Source organism: Electrophorus electricus, chromosome 4, assembly GCF_041902795.1.
Source record: "Electrophorus electricus isolate QZ-2024a chromosome 4, ASM4190279v1, whole genome shotgun sequence".
Classification (NCBI taxonomy): Eukaryota; Metazoa; Chordata; class Actinopteri; order Gymnotiformes; family Gymnotidae; genus Electrophorus; species Electrophorus electricus.
In genome coordinates this window covers 26,167,501-26,189,666 of record NC_137500.1, presented here as the reverse complement: position 1 = coordinate 26,189,666, position 22,166 = coordinate 26,167,501, and the positions used below count along the sequence as shown (strand labels likewise).

Here is a 22,166-nt window from a genome sequence, read left to right as displayed (position 1 = left end):
TCTCCTAATTCAAACCGCGTCTTCTCAACATGGCTGGCTGCAAAACCCAACAGCTCTTCCTGGTGTTTAGTACTTGCTTTATGTTGTGTGTGGGTGTGCCAAGCTTGCTGGTAGGCCGGCAGTATGCAAAGTGTTATATGAATACATCACCACATAAAAAAAAGAAACTGGCCAAAATTCCAGTGAGGTGTTTCAGGCAGCTGAATGAAGTGATTTGTTTAGGAGAGGGTTACACACTGGTGTGTACCTAGAGCTTTGTAACTTTGCAGACTGTTTACATGCACACGAAGATAAATAACACACTAAAAGAAAGGGGAAAAACTTATTAGGTCCTCTTTAAATCACATTAAATGTCCAGTTACCAAAGACACATGCTATTCTGCCAACTGTAATCAATTTGGCAGGTTTATAGTCAAATAAACACATTTTCAGCTTCACCTAAAGGCAAATCAGCAAAAAAGATGCAATGAGCTCCTTGGGGGAGAAGAGTAACTTGAGGTTTAATTATCCTCCTCTTTTCTCAATGGTAATAATGACATTCTGGATGAGAGCCATTTCTGATCATCCGAGCTCAGTTCAGTTTGGATGAGAATAACTTCACAAGCAGTTTTTGTGGGCGTAGAGACAAGAGAGAAAGAATGAGAGAGAGTGGGAAAGAGTGAGTGAACTAGAGTTTAAATATGTAATAAAGTAAATATGAGTGAGTGAGAAAAGAGAGAGTGAGGATGTATGAGGGTGAGAGGGAGACAGTGAAACAGAGTGAGGCTTCCATTGGCCAGGGTTCACTTCTTTGCCTCATTTGATATGACCTTGGTCCAGAACCAGCCTGACCCTCCAGATTACCTGCTCCTCTAATCTACCAATCCTAACCCCTTCTATCTCACTCTCTCAAATTCAAATGGAATTTTATTGGAATAAATTGTAATTAACAACTCATGCCAAAGCAATTTACTTTCCTCTCTCTCTCTCTCTCTCTCTCTCTCTCTCTCTCTCTCTCTCTCTCTCTCTCTCTCTCTCTCTCTCAAACCAGACACATACTCAATCTCTCTTTCCCTGATAGGCTCCTGCAAAGTGTGTAAAGTGACCGACTCATCTTGACAAATGCTGTAATCCTACAGTCTGATTATAGTCTGCTTATAGTCTGATTTGCTTTGCCTGTGTTTGATCACTCAATTTCCACTGCAATGTTTTCCATGAATGCAATTACTCTGCAATCTCACTCAGCAACAACACATCACTTCCTAGCTGAAACAACCCTAATGACTTTTCCATTTAAGCTTTCGGCGGGTGGTGGCGTCCGTGAACCCATGGTTCAAGATGCTGCCGCCGTTGGAGCTAAAACACCTCAGCAATGGCTAATATGCTACGAGACTCATATTGGCTCTGTCAGAGAGATAAAGAGGAAAAACAAGTATCAGTCTGGTGAATCAAACCCCGTCCAGATCTGAAGGTTCCCTGGGCTCATGTAGCTGGCCTGTCTGCTCTATTAGAGGTGTCTAGAATAATGGGCCAGTGTCTTTGTGTATTCAGCCCTGTTGGAAATAGTTGTGGTTTGGGATCAGTGGGAATGTTAGTGCACTGGTTTAAGCCCTAAGAGTCTGGGGGAATCACAGAGGAGAGGGCTGACTACTTAGCGGACACGTACTAAATATCCAAGCTCTGCTGATACATCTGCACTTCAATACAAATGCTGTGTGTGTGTGTGTGTGTGTGTGTGTGTGTGTGTGTGTGTTTGCCTGGCTGTTTGTGTGTGTACGTGTAGTATATGTGAGTGTGTGTGTGCTTGTGTGTGTTCTTTTCTGTGTGGGTGCGTGTGTGTGTGTGTGTGTGTGTGTGTGTGTGTGTGTGTGTGTGTGTGTATTCAGTGCTGAAATGAACTGACTCATGGGGTTTCTTTTTTGCATGGATGTGCAGTTGACTGCTGAAATTGATCAGCTCTCCTCTGTGAGGATGGAGGTGGGTTTTTTCTCCCCCAGTTCAAGCCCCATTGCTCTCATCTAAGTGACTGATGGAAATTATATACTTCAGAAGTTACTCCATGTATGTTTAATATCCGTGTTGCCAGTTTTGCCTTTGCTGAGTCAAACCTATTTGATAGGGCCTATATCTCCTGGTGGAGGCAGGGCTGTCACATCCTGCTTTCTGGAACAAATCAGATTTCACTCTGTTGAAGGCCACCGTTCATAGATCATTATTAAAGATCTTTGTAGTTAAGCTACTCACTGAGTGCTGATTTGAGAACTAAATATTGCTCTCTTTCTATAGGATGATTACTTCAGGATGTGGGGACCTAACAAAGCCCAGGACAAAGGTAGGAGAGGAGTGTGTGTGTGCGTGTGAGTTGTTCCCCCCTCTCTCTAAATGTCCTTTTTGTCTTTTCTCCTTCCACATAAATCACATAAAGAGGCTCCAATCAGACAGCAGAGTTTCCATTTCATGTTATTGATCTCTGTCCGTGCTGCACATGCAACCAATCAATAATGAGAGAGAGAGAGATACACAGACAAAAAACGACTAAAGAAGATAAATTTAGATTTGAGCGTAATTAATTAAAAGGCTTTCAGTGATCATAAGGCCAAATAAATGCCTTCTGTTTCATAAAAAAGCAAACTGATGTTCACATGTTCTGGCAAGTGGTTCATTCACTGTGAAGATGCTGAACTTCACATCATTACATTCACTGCGTGAAGGTCTTGGGTGACAGAGGCTGAGGAGGAAAGGTCAAGGTTGCTGAGGTGCCAAGGTCGTCTGCTGCTCTGTCTTCATTGTGCACCTGTGCACTCACGTTCTGTATTCTTCTCTGTCCCATTCCCTCTGTTCATCTCTGTCTCTCTGCTCTCTCTTTCTCCATCTACCCCCTCTTTTTCTCACTACCAGATACAATTAATTATAGTCCAGAACTCTGAAGATTCAGACAAAATTTCTAATTTTTACATTTTACAATATCCACAGTAATCCACAGACTGACCAAGACTCTGAGTAATAAGTAACAAGTAGTGAGTAATGAGTAATGTGTAATGAGTAACAAGTAGTGTGTAATGAGTTATGAGTAACAAGTAGTGTGTAAGGAGTAACAAGTAGTGCGTAATGAGTAACATAATCTGTAATGTGTAACGAGTAACAAGTAGTGCGTAATGAGTAACAAGTAGTGAGTAATGAGTAACATAATCTGTAATGTGTAATGAGTAACAAGTAGTGAGTAATGAATAACAAGTAGTGAGTATTGTGTAATGAGTAACATAGTCTGTAATGAGTAACAAGCAGTGAGTAATGAGAAACAAGTAGCGTGTAACGAGTTGTGAGTAATGTGTGATGAGTAACAAGTTGTGAGTAATGAGTAACAAGTTGTGAGTAATGTGTAACGAGTGACATAGTCTGTAATGAGTAACAAGCAGTGAGTGATGAGTAACAAGTAGTATGTAATGAGTAGTGAGTAATGTGTGATGAGTAACAAGTCATGAATAATGAGTAATGTGTAGCAAGTAGTGAGTAATGTGTAATGAATAACAAGTAGTGAGTACTGAGTAACGAGTAGTGTGTAATGTGTAACGAGTAGTGTGTAATGAGTAACATGTAGTGAATAACGTGTAATGAGTAACAAGTAGTGTGTAACGTAGTGAGTAACAAGTAGTGAGTAATGAGTAATTTGTCACAAGTAGTGAATAATGTGTAATGGGTAACAAGTAGTGAGTAATGAGTAACAAATAGTGAGTAATGTGTAGAGTAACACATAGTGAGTAATAAGTAATATGTTATGTGTAATGTGTTATGAGTAATGTGTTATGAGTACTCGTAGTAAGAACTAGTATGCATAAACACATCCTGAGGCACATGCAGACTCGGATGCACGCACACACACACACGCACACACACACAAATGCACATGTACACATATACATGCACACACGCTTGCACACTCACTAAGCCAATTACAATGCCTCTCTGATTTGTAATGGGTGGGATCAGAACCTTAATTTGATCTTAAAGAGGGTAATTATGGAAAAAAAAGCAAATTAAATTAGTCAACCTAATTTAACCAACAGAGTTATTCTGAGGTTAACTACACCTTAAAGGGTTCACTGTATGTGTGTGTGTCTGCATGTGTGCGTGTGTGTAACAGAGAGTGAGCGAGAGGCACAGAGAGAGGTAGTGTGGCAGAGGCAGGGAGAGACACAGAGACCAGGGCCAGAGGAGAGGGTGGTGTAAGAGTGTGAGCACAAGGCTGAAACAAAAAGGACTGATTGTAGTTTAAATTGAGCGTCGCACTTGTGAGGCTCTCCTGATAACAGGCTCGCAGCAGATCAATAATAGCTGATCTCAGATCAGTGCATCACAGTGCATGATGTTACTGCACAGCACCTATAGACTATATACATTGAACCCACTGCACTGATTCATACAGTTTAATTGCCCCATTACTAAGTGGGAACAGTGCGAACATAATGGCCTCCTGGTATTAATAGGCTGCTCATTCCTATAATAAAGTCTTTAGTTTCTGTGTCAGTGTGTGCTAATGGGAATGGCAGCACATGGGACACTTTGCTCTGCTCTGTGCTTACACACCGAGCATTTCAAGTGAACTGGATGGCGTGATTAGTGTAGTTCAGTGTATTTAATGCTGAACTTCTTAGTGAAGATTTTAACATAGAATAGTTAAGCTGCATTATTTGTAGCTTACATTACTACATCGTTAATGGCAAACTGTCCTTTAGCTGCATAAACACATCAGCTGAGGCCTGTGATATGTTAAGAGAGTGTTCTGTCCAAGAAGGCTGAGTGGTTGTATAACACACATGCACACACACATGCATAAACATTTGCATGGTCTTCATGGTATGTTCAAGATACAGTTTGTCTGTTCTTTATAGAAACATTGTCATCACTATAGAAACAATATAACATGAGTTATATTGTGTATAAATAGCATACCACGAGCATTCAAGGGCATACACACACACACACGTGAGACGTAGATGTCTAATACATGTTTAAAATGAAAATACACAGTATATAAAGTACATGTACAATTAGAAAATATATTAAAACTAACACAACTTTTTACGTCTGCTGACATTATTATATATGAAATAATTGAATGAATATGAATTTTAAAAATGCTGAAATCTGAGCAGAAGAATGTGACATTATAAATTCAGCACTCTGGTCAGCACACTAGGAGCTAAGTACAAGACATGGTGTGGAGAGGTATTCAGCACCGTGGACAGCACCCCAGGAGCTAAGTACTGTACAAGGCATGGTGGTGAGTGATATTCAGCACCCCGGACAGCACCCAAGGAGCCGAGTACAAGGCATGGTGGTGAGTGATATTCAGCACCCTGGACAGCACCCAAGGAGCCGAGTACAAGGCATGGTGGTGAGTGATATTCAACACCTTGGCGAGCTGCCTGTTTTTAAGACCTCGCAAATCGGTATGTGATACTTGAAGAGACCTCACTTGGGGGATACTTCACACCCAAGTGAAATAGGACACGTGAGTGTGCGTGCGTGCCCTCAGACAGAGGCTATGCTTCCCAGAAGAGTGGGAGGACAGCGGACGCTCCAGTGGTCCGGGGCCGGATGGAGCTATCTGTGCCCTGAAGGAACTGACTCATACTGTGTTTTGTCAGATATGCAGGCTCACACGAAGCACTCTAACAGCAGAGAAATCTGACCTGGTACTGCCCCGGGAGAGCCTCGACATGTTCTGTCTGATATGCAACATCTGAGGGGGGGGGGGGGAGAGGGGGAGGAGAGGGGGAGAGAGAGAGAGAGAGAGAGAGAGAGAGAGAGAGAGAGAGAGAGTGAGTATGTTATGACTAAAAAGGTCAGTGATGGTCCCCTCTGGGCTGGTCTCTTATCTGGAACTGTACAAAGACATCGTCTAAGCCACACTGCAAGGATTCCACTCCAGCTCTTGCCCCTATATATGCACATTCTCTCACACAAGCACGCAGACACGGACACTCAAACTCACACACAGAAACACACACAGAAGCACTCACACACACATAGAAACAGACACTTATCACAGTCTTTTTGTTTGTGTGTATATTAACCGAAATTTAAAAATAGTTTATCTGACAGATAACAAGTAGTGTGTAACTTACAATGTTAGACTTTCTTTGACTGTTCCTTACTGTCACAGTCTCTCTATCTATCTCTCTCACTCTCTCATGCGCACACACACACACACACACACACACACACACACACACACACAGATTCTGTCTCTGCTGTTTCTGGTTGTGATAAATTTCAGAGTCGTTTAGTGAAGCTGCGCAGCACGTCCATCATACGACGCTGGGGAAGCTGGTTGCAGCATCACTTTCTGTGTAGGGTCATTAGGCTACCCTGAAAATACAGGGAGAGAAAGGGGCCAAAAGACAGTTTAATCAGGCATAGCTGCTCAGGGCAATGGAGCTAGCAGGCACATAAACACGGGACATGACCACTGTTAATGAGAGACAGAGAGAGGATACCAAAAGGAAAAGCACTGCAATGAAGTCTTACACTGCAAACCCCAGCAAAACACTTCCTTAAAAAAAGACCTAATCAGGTCAGTTTTAGATTTTGTGTGTGTGTGTGTGTGTGTGTGTGTGTGTGTGTGTGTTTAGACCTTGTAAATCTCCTCATTAGCTCCATATGAGTGCTGATGTGCACTGTGCTCTGTTTGGCTGTGGCACACAGGCCAAGTCTGTTCTGGCAGAACATGAATTCACACACACACACACACACACACACACACACACACACACACACACACACACACACACACACACACACATAAATACACGAATGTGCAAAAATTGGTTGATTATTCGTAAAGGTACTTTTGGATTGTGCAAAACAATAAAAAGTTTATAAAGTTTAAGAAAATTTGTTTTGTGATTTTACCAGCATGAGGATGATGCAGAATGCAACTGTTCAAACCAGCAGTCAGTGTGTGTGTGTCTCTGTGTGTGTATGCATGTGTGTGTGCGTGTGTGTGCATGTGTGTGTGTGTTTGGCCCCAGCAGTAATTATCAGTACATGTGTTGATTCAGGAAGAAGTCTGTTTCCTTGGAAACACTCACTGACAGGTGCAGACAGTGTTCTACCACAGTCAAACACACACACACACACACACACACACACACACACACATTCTCACACACAGTGATATTTTAAACTCTTTCTACTTTCTCAACATTTATGCAGATGGTCTTTTGTATTTGCAGCCTGTTCATGGTCCGGTTGTGTGCGACAAGTTCGTGACAAATGCGTACTTGTGAGTCATGTGCATATGTCACATAAAACATCACACACAACACACAGACACTCATATATAAACTACAGATGGCCAAAGGTTTTGAGAGCTTTTTTAGTTCCTTTTGTCAAATGTTTTATATGGTATAGTGAAGCACAATTATAAGCATTTCATAGGTTTGAAAACTTTTTATTGACATATACATCCAGTTCAAGCAAAGGATATCAGCTTCTGGGCAAAATCTTGACTGATGGCAGCCCATTCTTGTCTAATCAGTGCTTGGAGTTGATCACAGTTCCTGTGTTTTTGTTTGTCCACCCTCTTTTTGAGGATTGACTAAGGGTTCTCAATGGGATTCAGATCTGGGGAGTTTCCTGGTCGTGGACCCAAAATTTCAATGTTTTGTTCACCGAGCGACTTTATTGCTTTCGCCTTGTGACATGGTGCTCTGTTATACTGTAAAGAGCACTGTTAATCACCAAATTGCTCCTGGATCATTGGGAGAAGTTACTCTTGGAGGATGTTTTGATACCATTCCTTATTCATTGCAGTGTTCTTAGGCAAAATTTGAGCAAACCCACTCCCTTGGATGAGTACCAACCCCACACATGATTGGTCTCAGGATGCCTCACTATTGCCATGACACAGGGCTCATGGTAGCGTTCACCTTTTCATCTCCGGACAATCATTTGTCCAGATGTCCCAAACAGTCTGAAGTGGGATTCATCAGAGAAAATAACTTTATCCCAGTCCTCTGCAGTCCAATCCCTATACTTCCTGCGGAATGTCAGCCTATCCTTGATGTTTTTCTTGGAGAGAAGTGGCTTCTTTGATGCCCTTCTTGACACCTGCCTTCTGCCATTCCTGAGCAAGCTCTGCAGTGGTGGTGGCCCAATCCCATAACTGTATCCTCTTTAGGAGAAGGTCCTGGCGCTTGCTTGACTTTCTTGGGTGCCCTGAAGCCTTCTCCTTGAAGTTCTTGATGATTCAATAAATGGTTGATTTAGGTGCTGTCTTACAAGCAGCAATGTCCTTGCCTGTGAAGCCCTTTTGATGCAATGCAATGATGACTGTATGTGTTTCCTTGGAAGTAACCATGGTTAACAGAAGAAAACATCAAGCACCACCACCCTTTTAAAGCAACCAGTCTGCTCTTCTAATCAGCATGACAGAGTGATATCAGCTGCCTTGTCCTTGTTAACACTTTATCCTGAGCTAACAAGAAGATCACTGAAATATTGTTGGCAGGCCATTTTGTGGCAGGGCTGAAATGCAGTGGCTGGAATCCAATAATTTTTGTGATTTAAGTTGTGATTAAGGCAAGGAATGACTTTGCATGAATTGCAATTCATCTGATCACTTTTCACAATCTAGAGTTAATGCAAATTGCCACCATAAAAACTGAAACAGCAAACTTTGTGAAAACCAAAATTTGTGCTAGTCTCAAAACATTTGGCCATGACTGTACATGACAAAATAGCAGCTATTTCCCTGACTAAACTGGCCCGGGATGTGCAAAACATATTTGGGTACAGAAATGTCAGTGTAATTACACAGTAAATGAGGCTTTTCTGTGTGCATGTCAGTTTAATGGTGATAGGTGGTGTGTGGGCGTGTGTGTGTGTGGGCATGAGTGTGTGTGTGGGCGTGTGTGTGTGTGTGTGTGGGCATGTTTCCCCAGTCTAGTGTCTTGCTATAGGCCTTATAGACCTTGTTATAGGTCTTGGGATGGATTTCCATCCATCTCTGGCAGTCAGTCCCACACACACACACACACTCACACACACACACAATGACACACACACTTCGTTTTCCCCTTTTTCACCTCTCCTGTCCTCTCTGTTGTCCTCTTTGCGTCTCTCGCATCTCCCCTTGTCAAACACGAGGGTTTTAAAAGGACAATCAGTGTGATTCCACACCGAAGGCCTCGTTGACAGCCGCTCTCATTTCAGGAGGCTTTTCTGCTCCGTGGCACCTGATGCCGCGTCCGTCTCAGCCAGACTGGGAGAGAGAGAGAACGAGCGAGAGACAACAATAAATGGATTAGATTGAAATGAGACACCTGGAGGGGAATCGCCGATCAGTCGTCAGCCTGCGACACAAATCAAACCATCAGATTCCAGAGAGGGAACTGCACTGTAAGAATCAGCCCTTTGTTAATATATTCATGCATTCAGAGTTTTTACAAGAAATCGGTGATGAGGTGAAAAGAGAGAGGCCTCATAGTCTGACACATTGATAAAGTTTGTATCGGAGGGGCTGATTTCTTAACCATCGCTCTTGAAGCAGAACGAAGTGAAGCCCTGCAGGAAAATAGTAGGAAATAAAGAGAATGAAGAGCGTGTAGAGGGAAGGAAGGGGTCCCCCCCCCCCACTCTGTCCGCTCCGCCTAGCACGCCCATAACCAAGGCAATACGTGCGCTCTCATTAGAGTGGCCAAGCGTTGCAGCTGCGGGACACCAACATGGCCCAGATTCCATCGGAGCGGGAGGAACTCGGTCGCCCGAGACACCGGGACGAGTACGTGGCAAGTCGGTCCACATAGACGTCATACGTCAGCAACATCTAAAAACACGAACAGCGGAGCACGAATCTCTAGACTGACTACCGCGTAGAGACTGAACTTTTAGGCGTGTTTCACAGAGGCTCACAGTGATAGCAGGTGGCGCTGGAAAAACAAACATCGCCACGGATACGACACTGTGACCTACACCCAGACACAGCAGCGCCAAGAGGTTTCAAACAGAATCTGATTAAGCAGTTCAAACAAATTGCAGCTTTGTTACAAATAATTCAGAACTATACAAAGAGGTGGACAAATGGCGTACCGTGACATTTCCTGGTAATGGTGTGGCATAGAAGTGAGGAAGTCAATATGTCTTATATGCCTGGGGATATCCATGAGGTCTCTTTAGGAACTAGCTGTACATGTAACCGGTTCCTGGAACTTCAAGGTTAAGAAGCAAACAGTTGTGGTTGATTTTAGCCCCTGAGCAGTCACTGTGCTCAGAAAAGTCTGCCTGACCCTCCCCTTTTCTTCAGTTGGTTGGCTGTGGTGGAGGGAGAGATCTGATTGGTCAAGTAAAGTCATGTCCAGTCGCTGTTGTATAAGCCTTAACCAGGCCGATCTGATTGGCCGTTCTGTCAATGCTGAAACATCTGATTGGTCTCTTAGGGCTAAACATTGATTTTAGAATATAGCTCGTATTGACATGCTAGGCAAAAAGCTAAGTCAAATGTATAGATTTTTTTCTTCCTTTTTTGGTGTTTGTTATGTTTAACTATTTAATTGGGCAGAGCTAATTAAAAAGTTTTCCTTCCTTAGAGTTTAAGTGGAAACCCGGCTAAAACATTTCTTTTTTCAAAAGACTTCTTAGCAAACAGATCAAAATAACTGCACTCGAATATACTGCTTAGATCCATTTTACACACACACACACACACACACACACACACACACACACAGACACACACACACACACACACACACACACACACACACACACACACACACAAGCATAAGCACACACAAATATGTAGGCACGCAAAGAGAGCAGGAGATAATCTTGCATGTGTGTGAAGTGAGAGCAATGTTCCTCCAGAAAGCCTTTTCTTCTGTGATCTGTTCTGGAGATGACAGATCAAGGGCTGATCCATTCAGGCTGCACAGAGGGGACGCCAGCGTGCGTCTCTCTTCACCACCACCACCACCTGTTATACGTCATAATACCAGCTAACAAGGAGTCTGCGCCTAATGTTCCTCTGTCTGCATTCCACCCTCACCCCTTCCCACGCTCTCTCTCTCTCTCTCTCTCTCTCTCTCTCTCTCTCTCTCCCCCTCTCTCTCTCTCTCTCTCTCTCTCTCTCTCTCTGCTAGATGTTGACTGAAGCAATATGCGATTTCATATAAACTGTACTGTGTAGCCATTAAAATGTCAGCCATATCCTGACATTTGCCTGACTGTTCCCATTTATTTGTCCTGCACACACCTTTATATACACACACACACACACACACACACACACACACACACACACACACACACACACACACACATACACAGGCAAACACAGCACATTTAACTACAGTGAAAAACCATTCATATACACATACACCCATGAGTGAAACAACTGCATGTACTATTAACACATGCATACTGTATATCTCTCTCTCTTGTTTCTTCATGTTCTCTCTCTCTCTCTCTCTCTCTCTCTCTCTCTCTCTCTCTCTCTCTCTCTCTCTCTTTATTTCTCTCTCTTCTCCATTTTCTACCTTAACACATCTATTAAACCAGGGCAAAAGTGTGCATCTACCTGTTCTAAAGGTCATTGCAAGAACACAGTGTCCAGTTAATGATATAACGGCCAATTTAGCCCCCTGGCAGTAAAGAGGCCTTATCCACAGTCAAACGCCCATCGATTTATTCCCCTGCAGGCCTGAACGCCTCGCTCCCCTGATTAATAACGGCCCCCGGAGATAAAAGCCAGAATGAGGCAGGAAGTGGAGAGGGAAACGGAGATTAGCGTTAACGCGCCACAAGGTTAAAGGACGCTAATGCAGTTTGAGATTAAGACGCAGCCGGTTACAGTGCTGTGACCATAATGTTGATCTTAACGCAGGGATTCAGCATTACTGCGAGACAGGTCACACTCAGCTCCCTTCCGGGTCTCATAGCAACTGGGGGCTTTGGCAGGACCAAAAGCAAACGTTTGGAGCAGTATGTGCATGTCCAGACTGGTGGTGGTATTGATATTTAGCTTGGAGTCATGTATAAAAGGAGTCTACTATGTCTCACTTGAGGTATGAACAGGTTTACATTTAAGGCATTTAGCAGATGCTTTCATCCAAAGCAACTTACAATTATGAGTGAGTACAACTTGAGCGATTGAGGGTTAAAGGCAGTGGTGGGGCTTGAACCAGCAACCTTCCGATTACAAGTCACGTACCTTAACCACTGAGCTACCACTGCCCCTTGAGTTGATTGTTTAGCAGCGGTGTTCTTTAGCGTGATGACATGTTCCTGCAGACGGACTGAAGCGTGTGCACCAGTGTTTCCAGTAGTAGAGAGCAGGAGTGGATAGGTTGTGTGTGTGTGTGTGTGTGTATATATGTGGATCTGTGGAGTCAGGGTTTGTAATGCAGGAATCAGAGAACTGGATTATAGAGTCTATTCTCTTATCTCTCAGAATACAACCATGCACACACATGCTCACGCACGCACACACACACAAACACACGTATGAACACACACATACACACACACACACACCCACACCCACTCACATGCACACACACACAGGAATGCACAGACCCCATGGTGAGATCCCATCCCATGCTCTCTCTCTCTGGCTCTCATATGAAGTTGGCTGGTGGCGTCTGGCTGCAGCGGCTATGTGTGTGTGTGGGTGGGTGAACCACAGCAGGGCTGTACTGTTAGCTGTATGACTGTGTGTGTGTGGGTGGGTGAACCACAGCAGGGCTGTACTGTTAGCAGTATGACTGTGTGTGTGTGGGTGGGTGAACCACAGCAGGGCTGTACTGTTAGCTGTATGACTGTGTGTGTGTGGGTGGGTGTGTGTGGGTGTGGGTGAACCACAGGTGTACTGTGGGCTGTATGACGGTGTGTGTGTGTGTGTGTGTGTGTGTGTGTGTGTGGGTGAACCACAGGTGTACTTGTATGACAGTGTGGGTGTGTGTGTGGGTGTGGGTGAACCACAGGTGTACTGTGGGCTGTGTAACCATGGGGGGGGGGGTGAACCACAGATATACTGTGGGCTATATGACTGTGTGTGGGGCGGGGTGAACCACAGCCGGACTGTGGGCTGTATGACGGTGTGTATGTGTGTGGGTGAACCACAGGTGTAGTGTGGGCTGTATGACGGTGTGTGTGTGTGTGTGTGTGTGTGTGGGTGAACCACAGGTGTACTTGTATGACGGTGTGTGTGTGTGTGTGTGTGTGTGGGTGAACCACAGGTGTACTGTGGGCTGTGTAACCGTGGGGGGGGGGTGAACCACAGATGTACTGTGGGCTATATGACTGTGTGTGGGGCGGGGGGAACCACAGCCGGACTGTGGGCTGTATGACAGTGTGTGTGTGTGTCTGTGTGTGTGTGTGTGTGTGGGTGAACCACAGGTGTAGTGTGGGCTGGATGACGGTGTGTGTGTGTGTGGGTGAACCACAGGTGTAGTGTGGGCTGTATGACGGTGTGTGTGTGTGTGGGTGAACCACAGGTGTAGTGTGGGCTGTATGACGGTGTGTGTGCATGTGGGGGGGTGAACCACAAGTGTATTGTGGGCCGTCAAGAGAAGAGAGGTTCCAAACACACTCAATCAACTGCCTTGGGCCACTCACTACTGGACAGTGCCAACTCAGCACAACCCCACACAGCATCAGGGGGAGGTAGAGGGAGAGGAAGAGAGGAGAGAGGGAGAGGAAGGGAGGAGAGAGGGAGAGGAAGAGAGGAGTGTGAGATAAAGGGAGAGGAAAGAAGAATGCTGGTGTTGCATTTTTAGTTTAACAGTCTCAGTGTGAATTGTTCTGCTGAACAGTTAGCTTTGATTTTGGATGGTTCACGGCAAAATTTGCAGCAATTTCTGTGTGTGTGTGTGTGTGTGTGTGTGTGTGTGTGTGTGTGTTTAACTGCAGGTGAAGTCTGTATGTCTCAGTAAATATGTTGCATGGTTTGATTAAGCATCTTTTGATGCAGTGTTCTGATAGCTAGCCTCTCCTCTGTCTCTTTCTCTCTCTATCCAGGGCAATTCAAGGGCAATATTATTTATATTTATATGTCTATATATATTTTTTTTGCTTATACCTCAGACCTAAGCAGCCCTCTTTTAGTTGTGAGAAACTGGCTTAAAGGTTTCGAAGATTCTTTTCAAATTTGCTTCCGTCACAGATCACCGAACACTCGATTGAATGTGTTTTCTGCAGCACAAGTTTAGCAGTGTTGGCTGCTGCGTAATTCTGTTAACATATTCTGGTTGCTATCAATCGCTTTGGGGTTATTTAATTATCAAATGGGCAGGCAGGAGTAGGAATCAGCAGTAAGGTGTTGAGATCACGTATGCTGGACCAAGGCCATGTTGACCATGGGGGTTCTGGTAAATCTGTACATGGGGGACATTTATTGCTAATGCTTCCTTCTGTTTTGGCAGTGATGGAGCTATTTTGGTTTTTGTTCCCTCATCTTAACATTTAGGTGCAATTTAACATAAAGGAAATACCAAATATTTAAACAGGATGTGAAGTCTGATGGCTGGAAATGGTTTTTAACCATCCTGTAATAAAATAAAAGTAAGCTGGTCACTAACTGGCAAATACAAGGTCTTCCTGTCATGGGACCCCCCCCCCCCACAAGTCACGGGGGGGCTACTCTCGTTTGTGGTCACACCCCCATGAGGGCACGCACCTGTACAGGGCTAAGTGTCAGTATTTGTTGGGCTATTTAAACCCCTGTTGGAGCTCCCCTCACTGTTGGTCATTGTTTGTTACCATCTGCGTATAATGTTAATGCCCGTATTCGTGTAGCTCTTAATGTTTGTTTAGCTGTTGTGCCTGTGTATCTGTATATGTGTCTTCAGTTACGTGTGAGCTGTCCGTGTTAATTGTAGAAGTTATGTTATCCATTACTGGTATACGTGAGTGCCACAGTTACTGTCTACGTTGCGTCTTATTAAATGCATTTCACAGCCACGGGAGTCTGTGCGTCCTGCTCCACGCCCTTCGGCACTCGGGCGTTCGTCACACTTCCAAAAATGAAGCTTGCTAATTAAAAACATTGGATTGTAGAATGTTTGCAGGGGTAAACACATGAGAGTGGGTGAGCTATTCGGGGCTAAATTGTTTTTCTGTACGCGGTGCTACCGGTCAGAGCCACACAGAGGGCCAAACCAACCCACATCTGGAATGACCTACCAGCCCAAACAACAGCCCGACTCATCAAGATAGACAGAGAGGAGAACAGAGAGAAACACAGGCAGATGGAAAGAGAGACAAAGGCGGACACAGTGGACGCTGATTGCTTGAGATGGTCTCTTTTACTGCTCCGTCTCACAGACAGACCTTCGGGGAAGATGGGTGGAGCTGACGTTGGGGAAATTGGTTTAGTTTTTCTTCTGTTTCTTATTGTCAGCTGTTTGTTTGTCAGTGGGGAGGGTTTGGTTACCAGCCCAGCGGTGCCTGACAGAACGGCAGAGAGAAGAAGAGATGGAGAGATGGAGAGCAGGGGTTGAAGGTGTGTGTGTGTAGGGGGGTCAACACAGAGAAAGACAGAGACCTGTAGCGGGGGTACTGTACACACCTGTGTAGGCACACACACTCAGTGTAGGGAGGGGACTGTACACACACCTGTGTAGGCACACACACTCAGTATAGGGAGGGGACTGTACACACACCTGTGTAGGCACACGCACTCAGTGTAGGGAGGGGACTGTACACACACCTGTGTAGGCACACGCACTCAGTATAGGGAGGGGACTGTACACACACCTGTGTAGGCACACGCACTCAGTATAGGGAGGGGACTGTACACACACCTGTGTAGGCACACGCACTCAGTGTAGGGAGGGGACTGTACACACACCTGTGTAGGCACACGCACTCAGTGTAGGGAGGGGACTGTACACACACCTGTGTAGGCACACGCACTCAGTGTAGGGAGGGGACTGTACACACACCTGTGTAGGCACACACACTCAGTGTAGGGAGGGGACTGTACACACACCTGTGTAGGCACACGCACTCAGTGTAGGGAGGGGACTGTACACACACCTGTGTAGGCACACACACTCAGTGTAGGGAGGGGACTGTACACACAGCTGTGTAGCTGTGTAGGCACACACACTCAGTGTAGGGAGGGGACTGTACACACACCTGTGTAGGCACACACACTCAGTGTAGGGAGGGGACTGTACACACACCTGTGTAGGCACACACACTCAGTGTAGGGAGGGGACTGTACACACACCTGTGTAGACACACAGACTCAGTGTAGGGAGGGGACTACACACACCTGTGTAGACACACACACTCAGTGTAGGGAGGGACTGTACACACACCTGTGTAGACACACACACTCAGTGTAGGGAGGGACTGTACACACACCTGTGTAGACACACACACTCAGTGGACTTGCCTTATTCATCTCTGAGATAGAGAGGCCTGGATGTTGATAAAATGTGTGTATGTGTAAGTGTGTGTGTGTGTGTGTGTGTGGGTGTGAGGGGGTGGGTGTATGTCAGGAGTGTCTGTGTGTTTTAGACATAAGTAGTGCTTGGCATTACAAGTATTTCTCTGAATGAATTAGGAGATTAAATTACCATATCATTAGCATACTCAACCGTTCTCCCTGCCGCAATTGTTCTTTTAGAACTATGACCCCTCTATATTGTCATAGTTCTTCTCAGTCAACTGAAGGACTAAAGGTGTGTGTGTGTGTGTGTGTGTGTGTGTGTGCACCTGCCTTCATGTCTGGTGGTAGTTGATTATACACAATTCCGTCCCGCTGTTCTGTTGTTGGACTCCAGTGGTGATCCGTCAAATCCGTCAGTATGTGCTCTGTGTTCTGTCTGCTCCACAGAGTCAGTCACCAGGCCCATGAGACATGGACAGCCACCGTCCAAACCACGCCCCCTACAGGCTAAATGGAGCACTGACGATGGTGAGTCACACCAAGTCGTCTGCTTGGGTGTCTTACACTGTGGTCACCTTGGACCTGGTTATGATATAAATGCCTGTTGATTTGAGTCTGTGTGATTTGGTGTGTGTGTATGTGTGTGTCTGTATCTGAGATACACTGATGGACATCGTCTCCCAGCTGGTCGCACTATTTAATATTCCAGAATAAAACATTTTATTTGGCATTTGTTTGCCACCTGTGACATGTTTGTGTTGTGTGTGTTTGTGTTTGTGTGTGTGTGTGTGTGTGTGTGTGTGTGTATGAGTATGAGTCTGCTTTGCTTAGGGATTATAAACTTATCTACCCTACTGGTTTCATATGCAATCATACACACACACACTCATGCTTATACATATACAAACACAAACACACATGCGCCAGATTTACATTGAACAAGTGGTGTGGGATTCCCATACAAAGCCTCAAAAAGAACAAACCATGATGGCTGCAATTCACAGCCTGCTGCCCTGAGCTGAGTGACTTGGTAAGTAGTCACTGGTTATTTACTGGTTATTTACTGGTTATTTACTGGAGATGAGCGTTGCCAGTGTCTGGGGCCCTCTGTTGGCTACCAGACTACCTGGTCTCCCAGCACCAGTCACATCTCATCCCCATCACACGTCTCCTGCAAACGTGATCCCAGTTGTCATGGTGACAGCGGGCCCCACTCTGATAGTAATTGTATAGAGTAGTGGCGGAGACGAACTTTGACCCCTGGAGGTGCGCGTACCTGGTTCAGTGTAAGGTACCTCAGGATAAATGTGATTAGCATACTTGACCTTGAGAGAGAGAGAGAGAGAGAGAGAGAGAGAGAGAGAGAGAGAGAGAGAGAGAGAGAGAGAGAGAGAGAGAGAGAGAGAGAGAGAGAGAGAGAGAGAGAGAGAGAGACTAAGAATATTAAAGGAAATGAAAGCGAGAACAGCAAGGACAGAGAAGCATCGTATGCCAGGGCTGTAAAAGTTTCAACATGTGTCCCGAGAGGGCCCGTGCGTCCTGTGACTGCTGTGCATAAGTTCGTCCTGTGGATTCTGCATAAAACTCACGGCCACAATCAGTACGTGCACTTATCCACGTCACTGCAAATGACGAGTGCTCTGGGAACGTGGCGCGCGTCGGGTAATTATGGCCCGGAGGACGAACGCTTACTTTGAGGCAAGAGCAGTGAGCTTGAAGGGACTCGCCGTCACGTGGACTCTCGATCCCACGATCGATAATAGCGTGAGAAAGACGGAGGAGCCCTGAGAACACGCGCTAAGCTCCCGCCCCTGAGTTGGGGCGGGTGTATGGACTGTGGTGATGAGCCAGAATGGCCTCCAGCAGTGTTCTCCACTCTGATCTAATTAACCCGCAGGGAAGGAACCCACGGCGTGAGGAGCCGCGCGCCTCCTGGCGTGACCTCACACCCTGACGTGCGTCTTGCCGCACACAGGTCTGTCACACTCATTATACAGGCGGTATCCCATGATCCCTCACTGCATTATATTATAGCACAGGATGGTGAGTGTAATGGTAGGAAGAGCGTACTGACTGATGGCTTATTAACTCAGACAGCTCAGTTTGAGTCACACACACGCGCGTGCGCGCACACACACACACACACACACACACACACACACACACACACACACACACGCCCTGACAGCCCTTTCCGTATATAGTGTTTACAAGTTACGAGATGCCGGTGAGATAAATCAGTTTCTGAGGTTGTTTTTTTATTTGGTGCGCAGGGCTGTGCACACGGGCTAACGCCTCTCTGTCCGAGATTCTCCAAACATCATTAATTAACCACAGCAAACTGCATCAACCCTGCAGCCCAGTCTGTCTGTGGAGCCTGTCCGCTGCCTCCTACGCAGAAGAGCCAGCCAGAAATAGAGTGTGGTGGAAACCCTCCAACCAAGATGCCACCGCTCACCAGCCTACCTGCTCCCGTATGACACAACATGCCGTGGCTGCCACTGGGAGCCCAGAGACCGGTCGTCCGTTAAAAACGCACCGCGGCGTTTCACAGAAGCGTGGAACCCTGCTGGAACGCAACGCATCGCTCCCGCCACCGGTGCACAGTGACACAAACACACTTCCAACACTTTAAATGCGCTTTATCTCCCAGACGGAGGATTTATATGTAAACTGTAACGATTGCAGTCGGAACTGTTTGTTAAAATAACCACGTGTCCCTTCGTATTAACACCAGTGGTATCTACCCCCTCGACACAGCGTGCCTTTCTGAGTGCCGTGCTTTCCCGGTCTGATAACGCAGAAACTATTTATGAACTTTAAAAGTAGGCAAAGAACAAGAATCGGAACGTTGGCGGATTGGTGTTTAGGTCAGATTAGTCTGAAATCAAATGTTCATGTTAGTAAGAGCTCAGTGTCTGACATCACGAACAGGGCTGAGTGCATGATGGGAGAGCTTCAGGAGAAAGCATTCAAACCTGCGTTTAACACCAATTAAACCAGAAGAAATAACCTGCCGGAAAATGTGAAAAGGTCAAGAGCGACCTGTCAGCCGAGCGTGTTAAAGACAGACTGAGCAGAGCACTTTATTAAAGGGTTTTTTTCTGTAGTCCATGCATTTAACCTCCTGAGACCCTGCCTACAGTGATGCCAAGTGGCAAGCTGGCCTTGTACAAAGATGCAGTGAAACAAAGCAAGGCGTGGACAGATCAGAGTCTGGTCTGGTTAAAAGGTGGAGCCATGGCAGCGTAACCGTGAGCCTGGGTGAGATCTCTGGCTGGGAGTGGGAGGGGCTTGTTCCAGTTTGCTCAGTGCCAGGCCGTCCAGCAGCTTGGAAAAGCCCTTATGGCCAATCCGCCCACCACGGCTCCGAAAAACTGAGATCAAACTTGGGAAACATTCTGAGAGAAATGTTTGCACGGCACATGCTCGAAGATGTTCTTCTCTCCTAGCCAACAGAAGGCAGAACTTCACAAAGATAGTGTGGACCTGCGCTCGCGTAGAAGGACTTCAGTAGCTAGTGTGATTGTTTGCAACCAAATGTCCTCCAAGCTTTTAGCAGGATTTTTGAGAGCTCCACAGGACTCGATGGCTCATTGCTGTAGAACCATCTGTTAGATGAGAGCTGCTCAGGACCGCATAGTCCCGTAATCTGTCCCGTAATCTGTTCATCTCCACTCAAGCCTCACACTATAGAGAGATGAAAGAAATGACAGGGGCCACATAGCCTCATTATTGCTCATAACACAGAGAATGTATTGCGTGGGTCGAGCCAAAATGGCTGCTGGGTAGTTGTCAAAGCCACATGGGTTGCACAACATTTGAGCCAAGATGGCATTGAGATAAGTAGTCACATAGCAGTCAAAGCTTGTGGGAATGGGCAGCTTGTTGTTGAGCCAGAATACCAGTCTTTTCTTTATCATTTAAAGACTGGGAAGGGAACTGTGTTGTCTGTGCCAAATGACTGGAGTCACTGTCATGATTGACTAGGACAAAGGAAAAGGAAGGAGGACACAAAAGACTAAAGCGTGTTTTAATTGTGTTAATTCCCAGCATGGCCCATCGCCTCGACCCCAGACGACCTGCAGGGCTGAACGGGTTGGGAGTGAGCACTGAACGGGTTGGGAGTGAGCACTGAACGGGTTGGGAGTGAGCACTGAACGGGTTGGGAGTGAGTACTGAATGGGTTGGGAGTGAGTACTGAACGGGTTGGGAGTGAGCACTGAACGGGTTGGGAGTGAGTACTGAACGGGTGGGGAGTGAGTACTGAATGGGTGGGGAGTGAGTACTGAATGGGTGGGGAGTGAGGACTGAATGGGTGGGGAGTGAGGACTGAATGGGTTGGGAGTGAGCACTGAACGGGTTGGGAGTGAGCACTGAATGGGTTGGGAGTGAGTACTGAACGGGTGGGGAGTGAGTACTGAATGGGTGGGGAGTGAGGACTGAATGGGTGGGGAGTGAGGACTGAATGGGTTGGGAGTGAGCACTGAACGGGTTGGGAGTGAGTACTGAATGGGTTGGGAGTGAGCACTGAACGGGTTGGGAGTGAGCACTGAACGGGTGGGGAGTGAGGACTGAATGGGTGGGGAGTGAGGACTGAATGGGTGGGGAGTGAGTACTGAATGGGTGGGGAGTGAGGACTGAATGGGTGGGGAGTGAGGACTGAATGGGTGGGGAGTGAGTACTGAAAAGGTGGGAAGTGAGTACTGACTCAGTACTCACTTCGGCCTGAAGAGAACAACGGAGGATCTTTATATCTTGATATTGCTCTCTTGTCTCCTGAATAAGGACACAGCCCTTATAGTCAGGACTATTTTTCTCCCTCTCTGTCTTTAAATCACTTCTACCTTCTTTCCTCTTTCTCTCCTTCTCTCGCTCTGTCTCTCCTGACTTTGAAAGGCTGAGGGGCCGCTGTTTTGTTTTTCCTCACAGCTGAGACTGGCATGAGTAGTGAAGTTCCATATGATTCATTAATGGGTACTGGGGGAGGGAGAGAGAGGGAGAAAGATGAGAAGGGATCTATGCTAATGCTGATAATTAAGAGATGACTAATTTTGCTCGCTCAGGCAGAGAGATGTGTGGGCATTCTGGAAACTCTGGAAACTTCCAGTTCCTTCTGGAGAGCGCCAGGTCTTTGTGCTCTGTGAGCAACGGAACCACAAAAGAGAGACAGACACACACACGCACACACACACACACACACACACAGGTCAGCATGCACAAGCATCTGCACTCAAACTCAGCACATAATGAAAGTCATGTCATATAACTGCAGATAGTCCAGCCATGTTGGTACCACATCAGGGGCCATTACGTAAGGAATGGAGAATTATTATAGTGTTGAGATGCATATGTGTGTGTAGTTGTATTAAGGACAGTGTGTGTGTGTGTGTGCAGTTGTGTTAAGGACTGTGTGTGTGTGTGTAGTTGTGTTAAGGACAGCGTGTGCGCGTGTGTGTGCGCGTGTGTGTGCGTGTGTGTGTGTGTGCGCGTGTGTGTGTGTGTAGTTGTGTTAAGGACTGTGTGTGTGTGTGTGTGTAGTTGTGTTAAGGACAGCATGTGTGCGTGTTTGTGTTTGTGTGTGTGCGTGTTTGTGTGTGTGCGTGCGTGTGTGTGTGTGTGTGTGTGTGTGTGCGTGCGTGTGTGCGTGTGTGTGTGTGTGTGTGAGATCATCTTCACTGTTCTCAGGGGCAGTGTCAGACAGAATGGATGTGTGTGCTCAGGATTTGTTGCTGGTAGGAGTGAACCAACCACAGTGTGAAGGCAGTAATGAGCAAACATTCAC

General features: G+C 46.1%; 1 protein-coding gene across 5 annotated transcripts in view; it reads left to right on the top strand.

Moving 5' to 3' along the window:
* Positions 1 to 22,166, top strand: part of spock1 (SPARC (osteonectin), cwcv and kazal like domains proteoglycan 1) — a 185,425-nt gene that overhangs the window by 92,719 nt on the left and 70,540 nt on the right. For 2 of the 5 annotated variants that reach the window (XM_081712944.1, XM_027007197.3), the window contains exons 3-4: positions 2,266 to 2,311; positions 16,829 to 16,909. In XM_081712944.1, the coding sequence (XP_081569070.1) occupies positions 2,266 to 2,311; positions 16,829 to 16,909 (127 nt within the window). Of the gene's footprint in view, positions 1 to 1,909; positions 1,957 to 2,265; positions 2,312 to 16,828; positions 16,910 to 22,166 lie in introns of those variants that run through there. The other 3 variants (XM_081712943.1, XM_081712945.1, XM_027007199.3) reach the window with 3 other exon arrangements.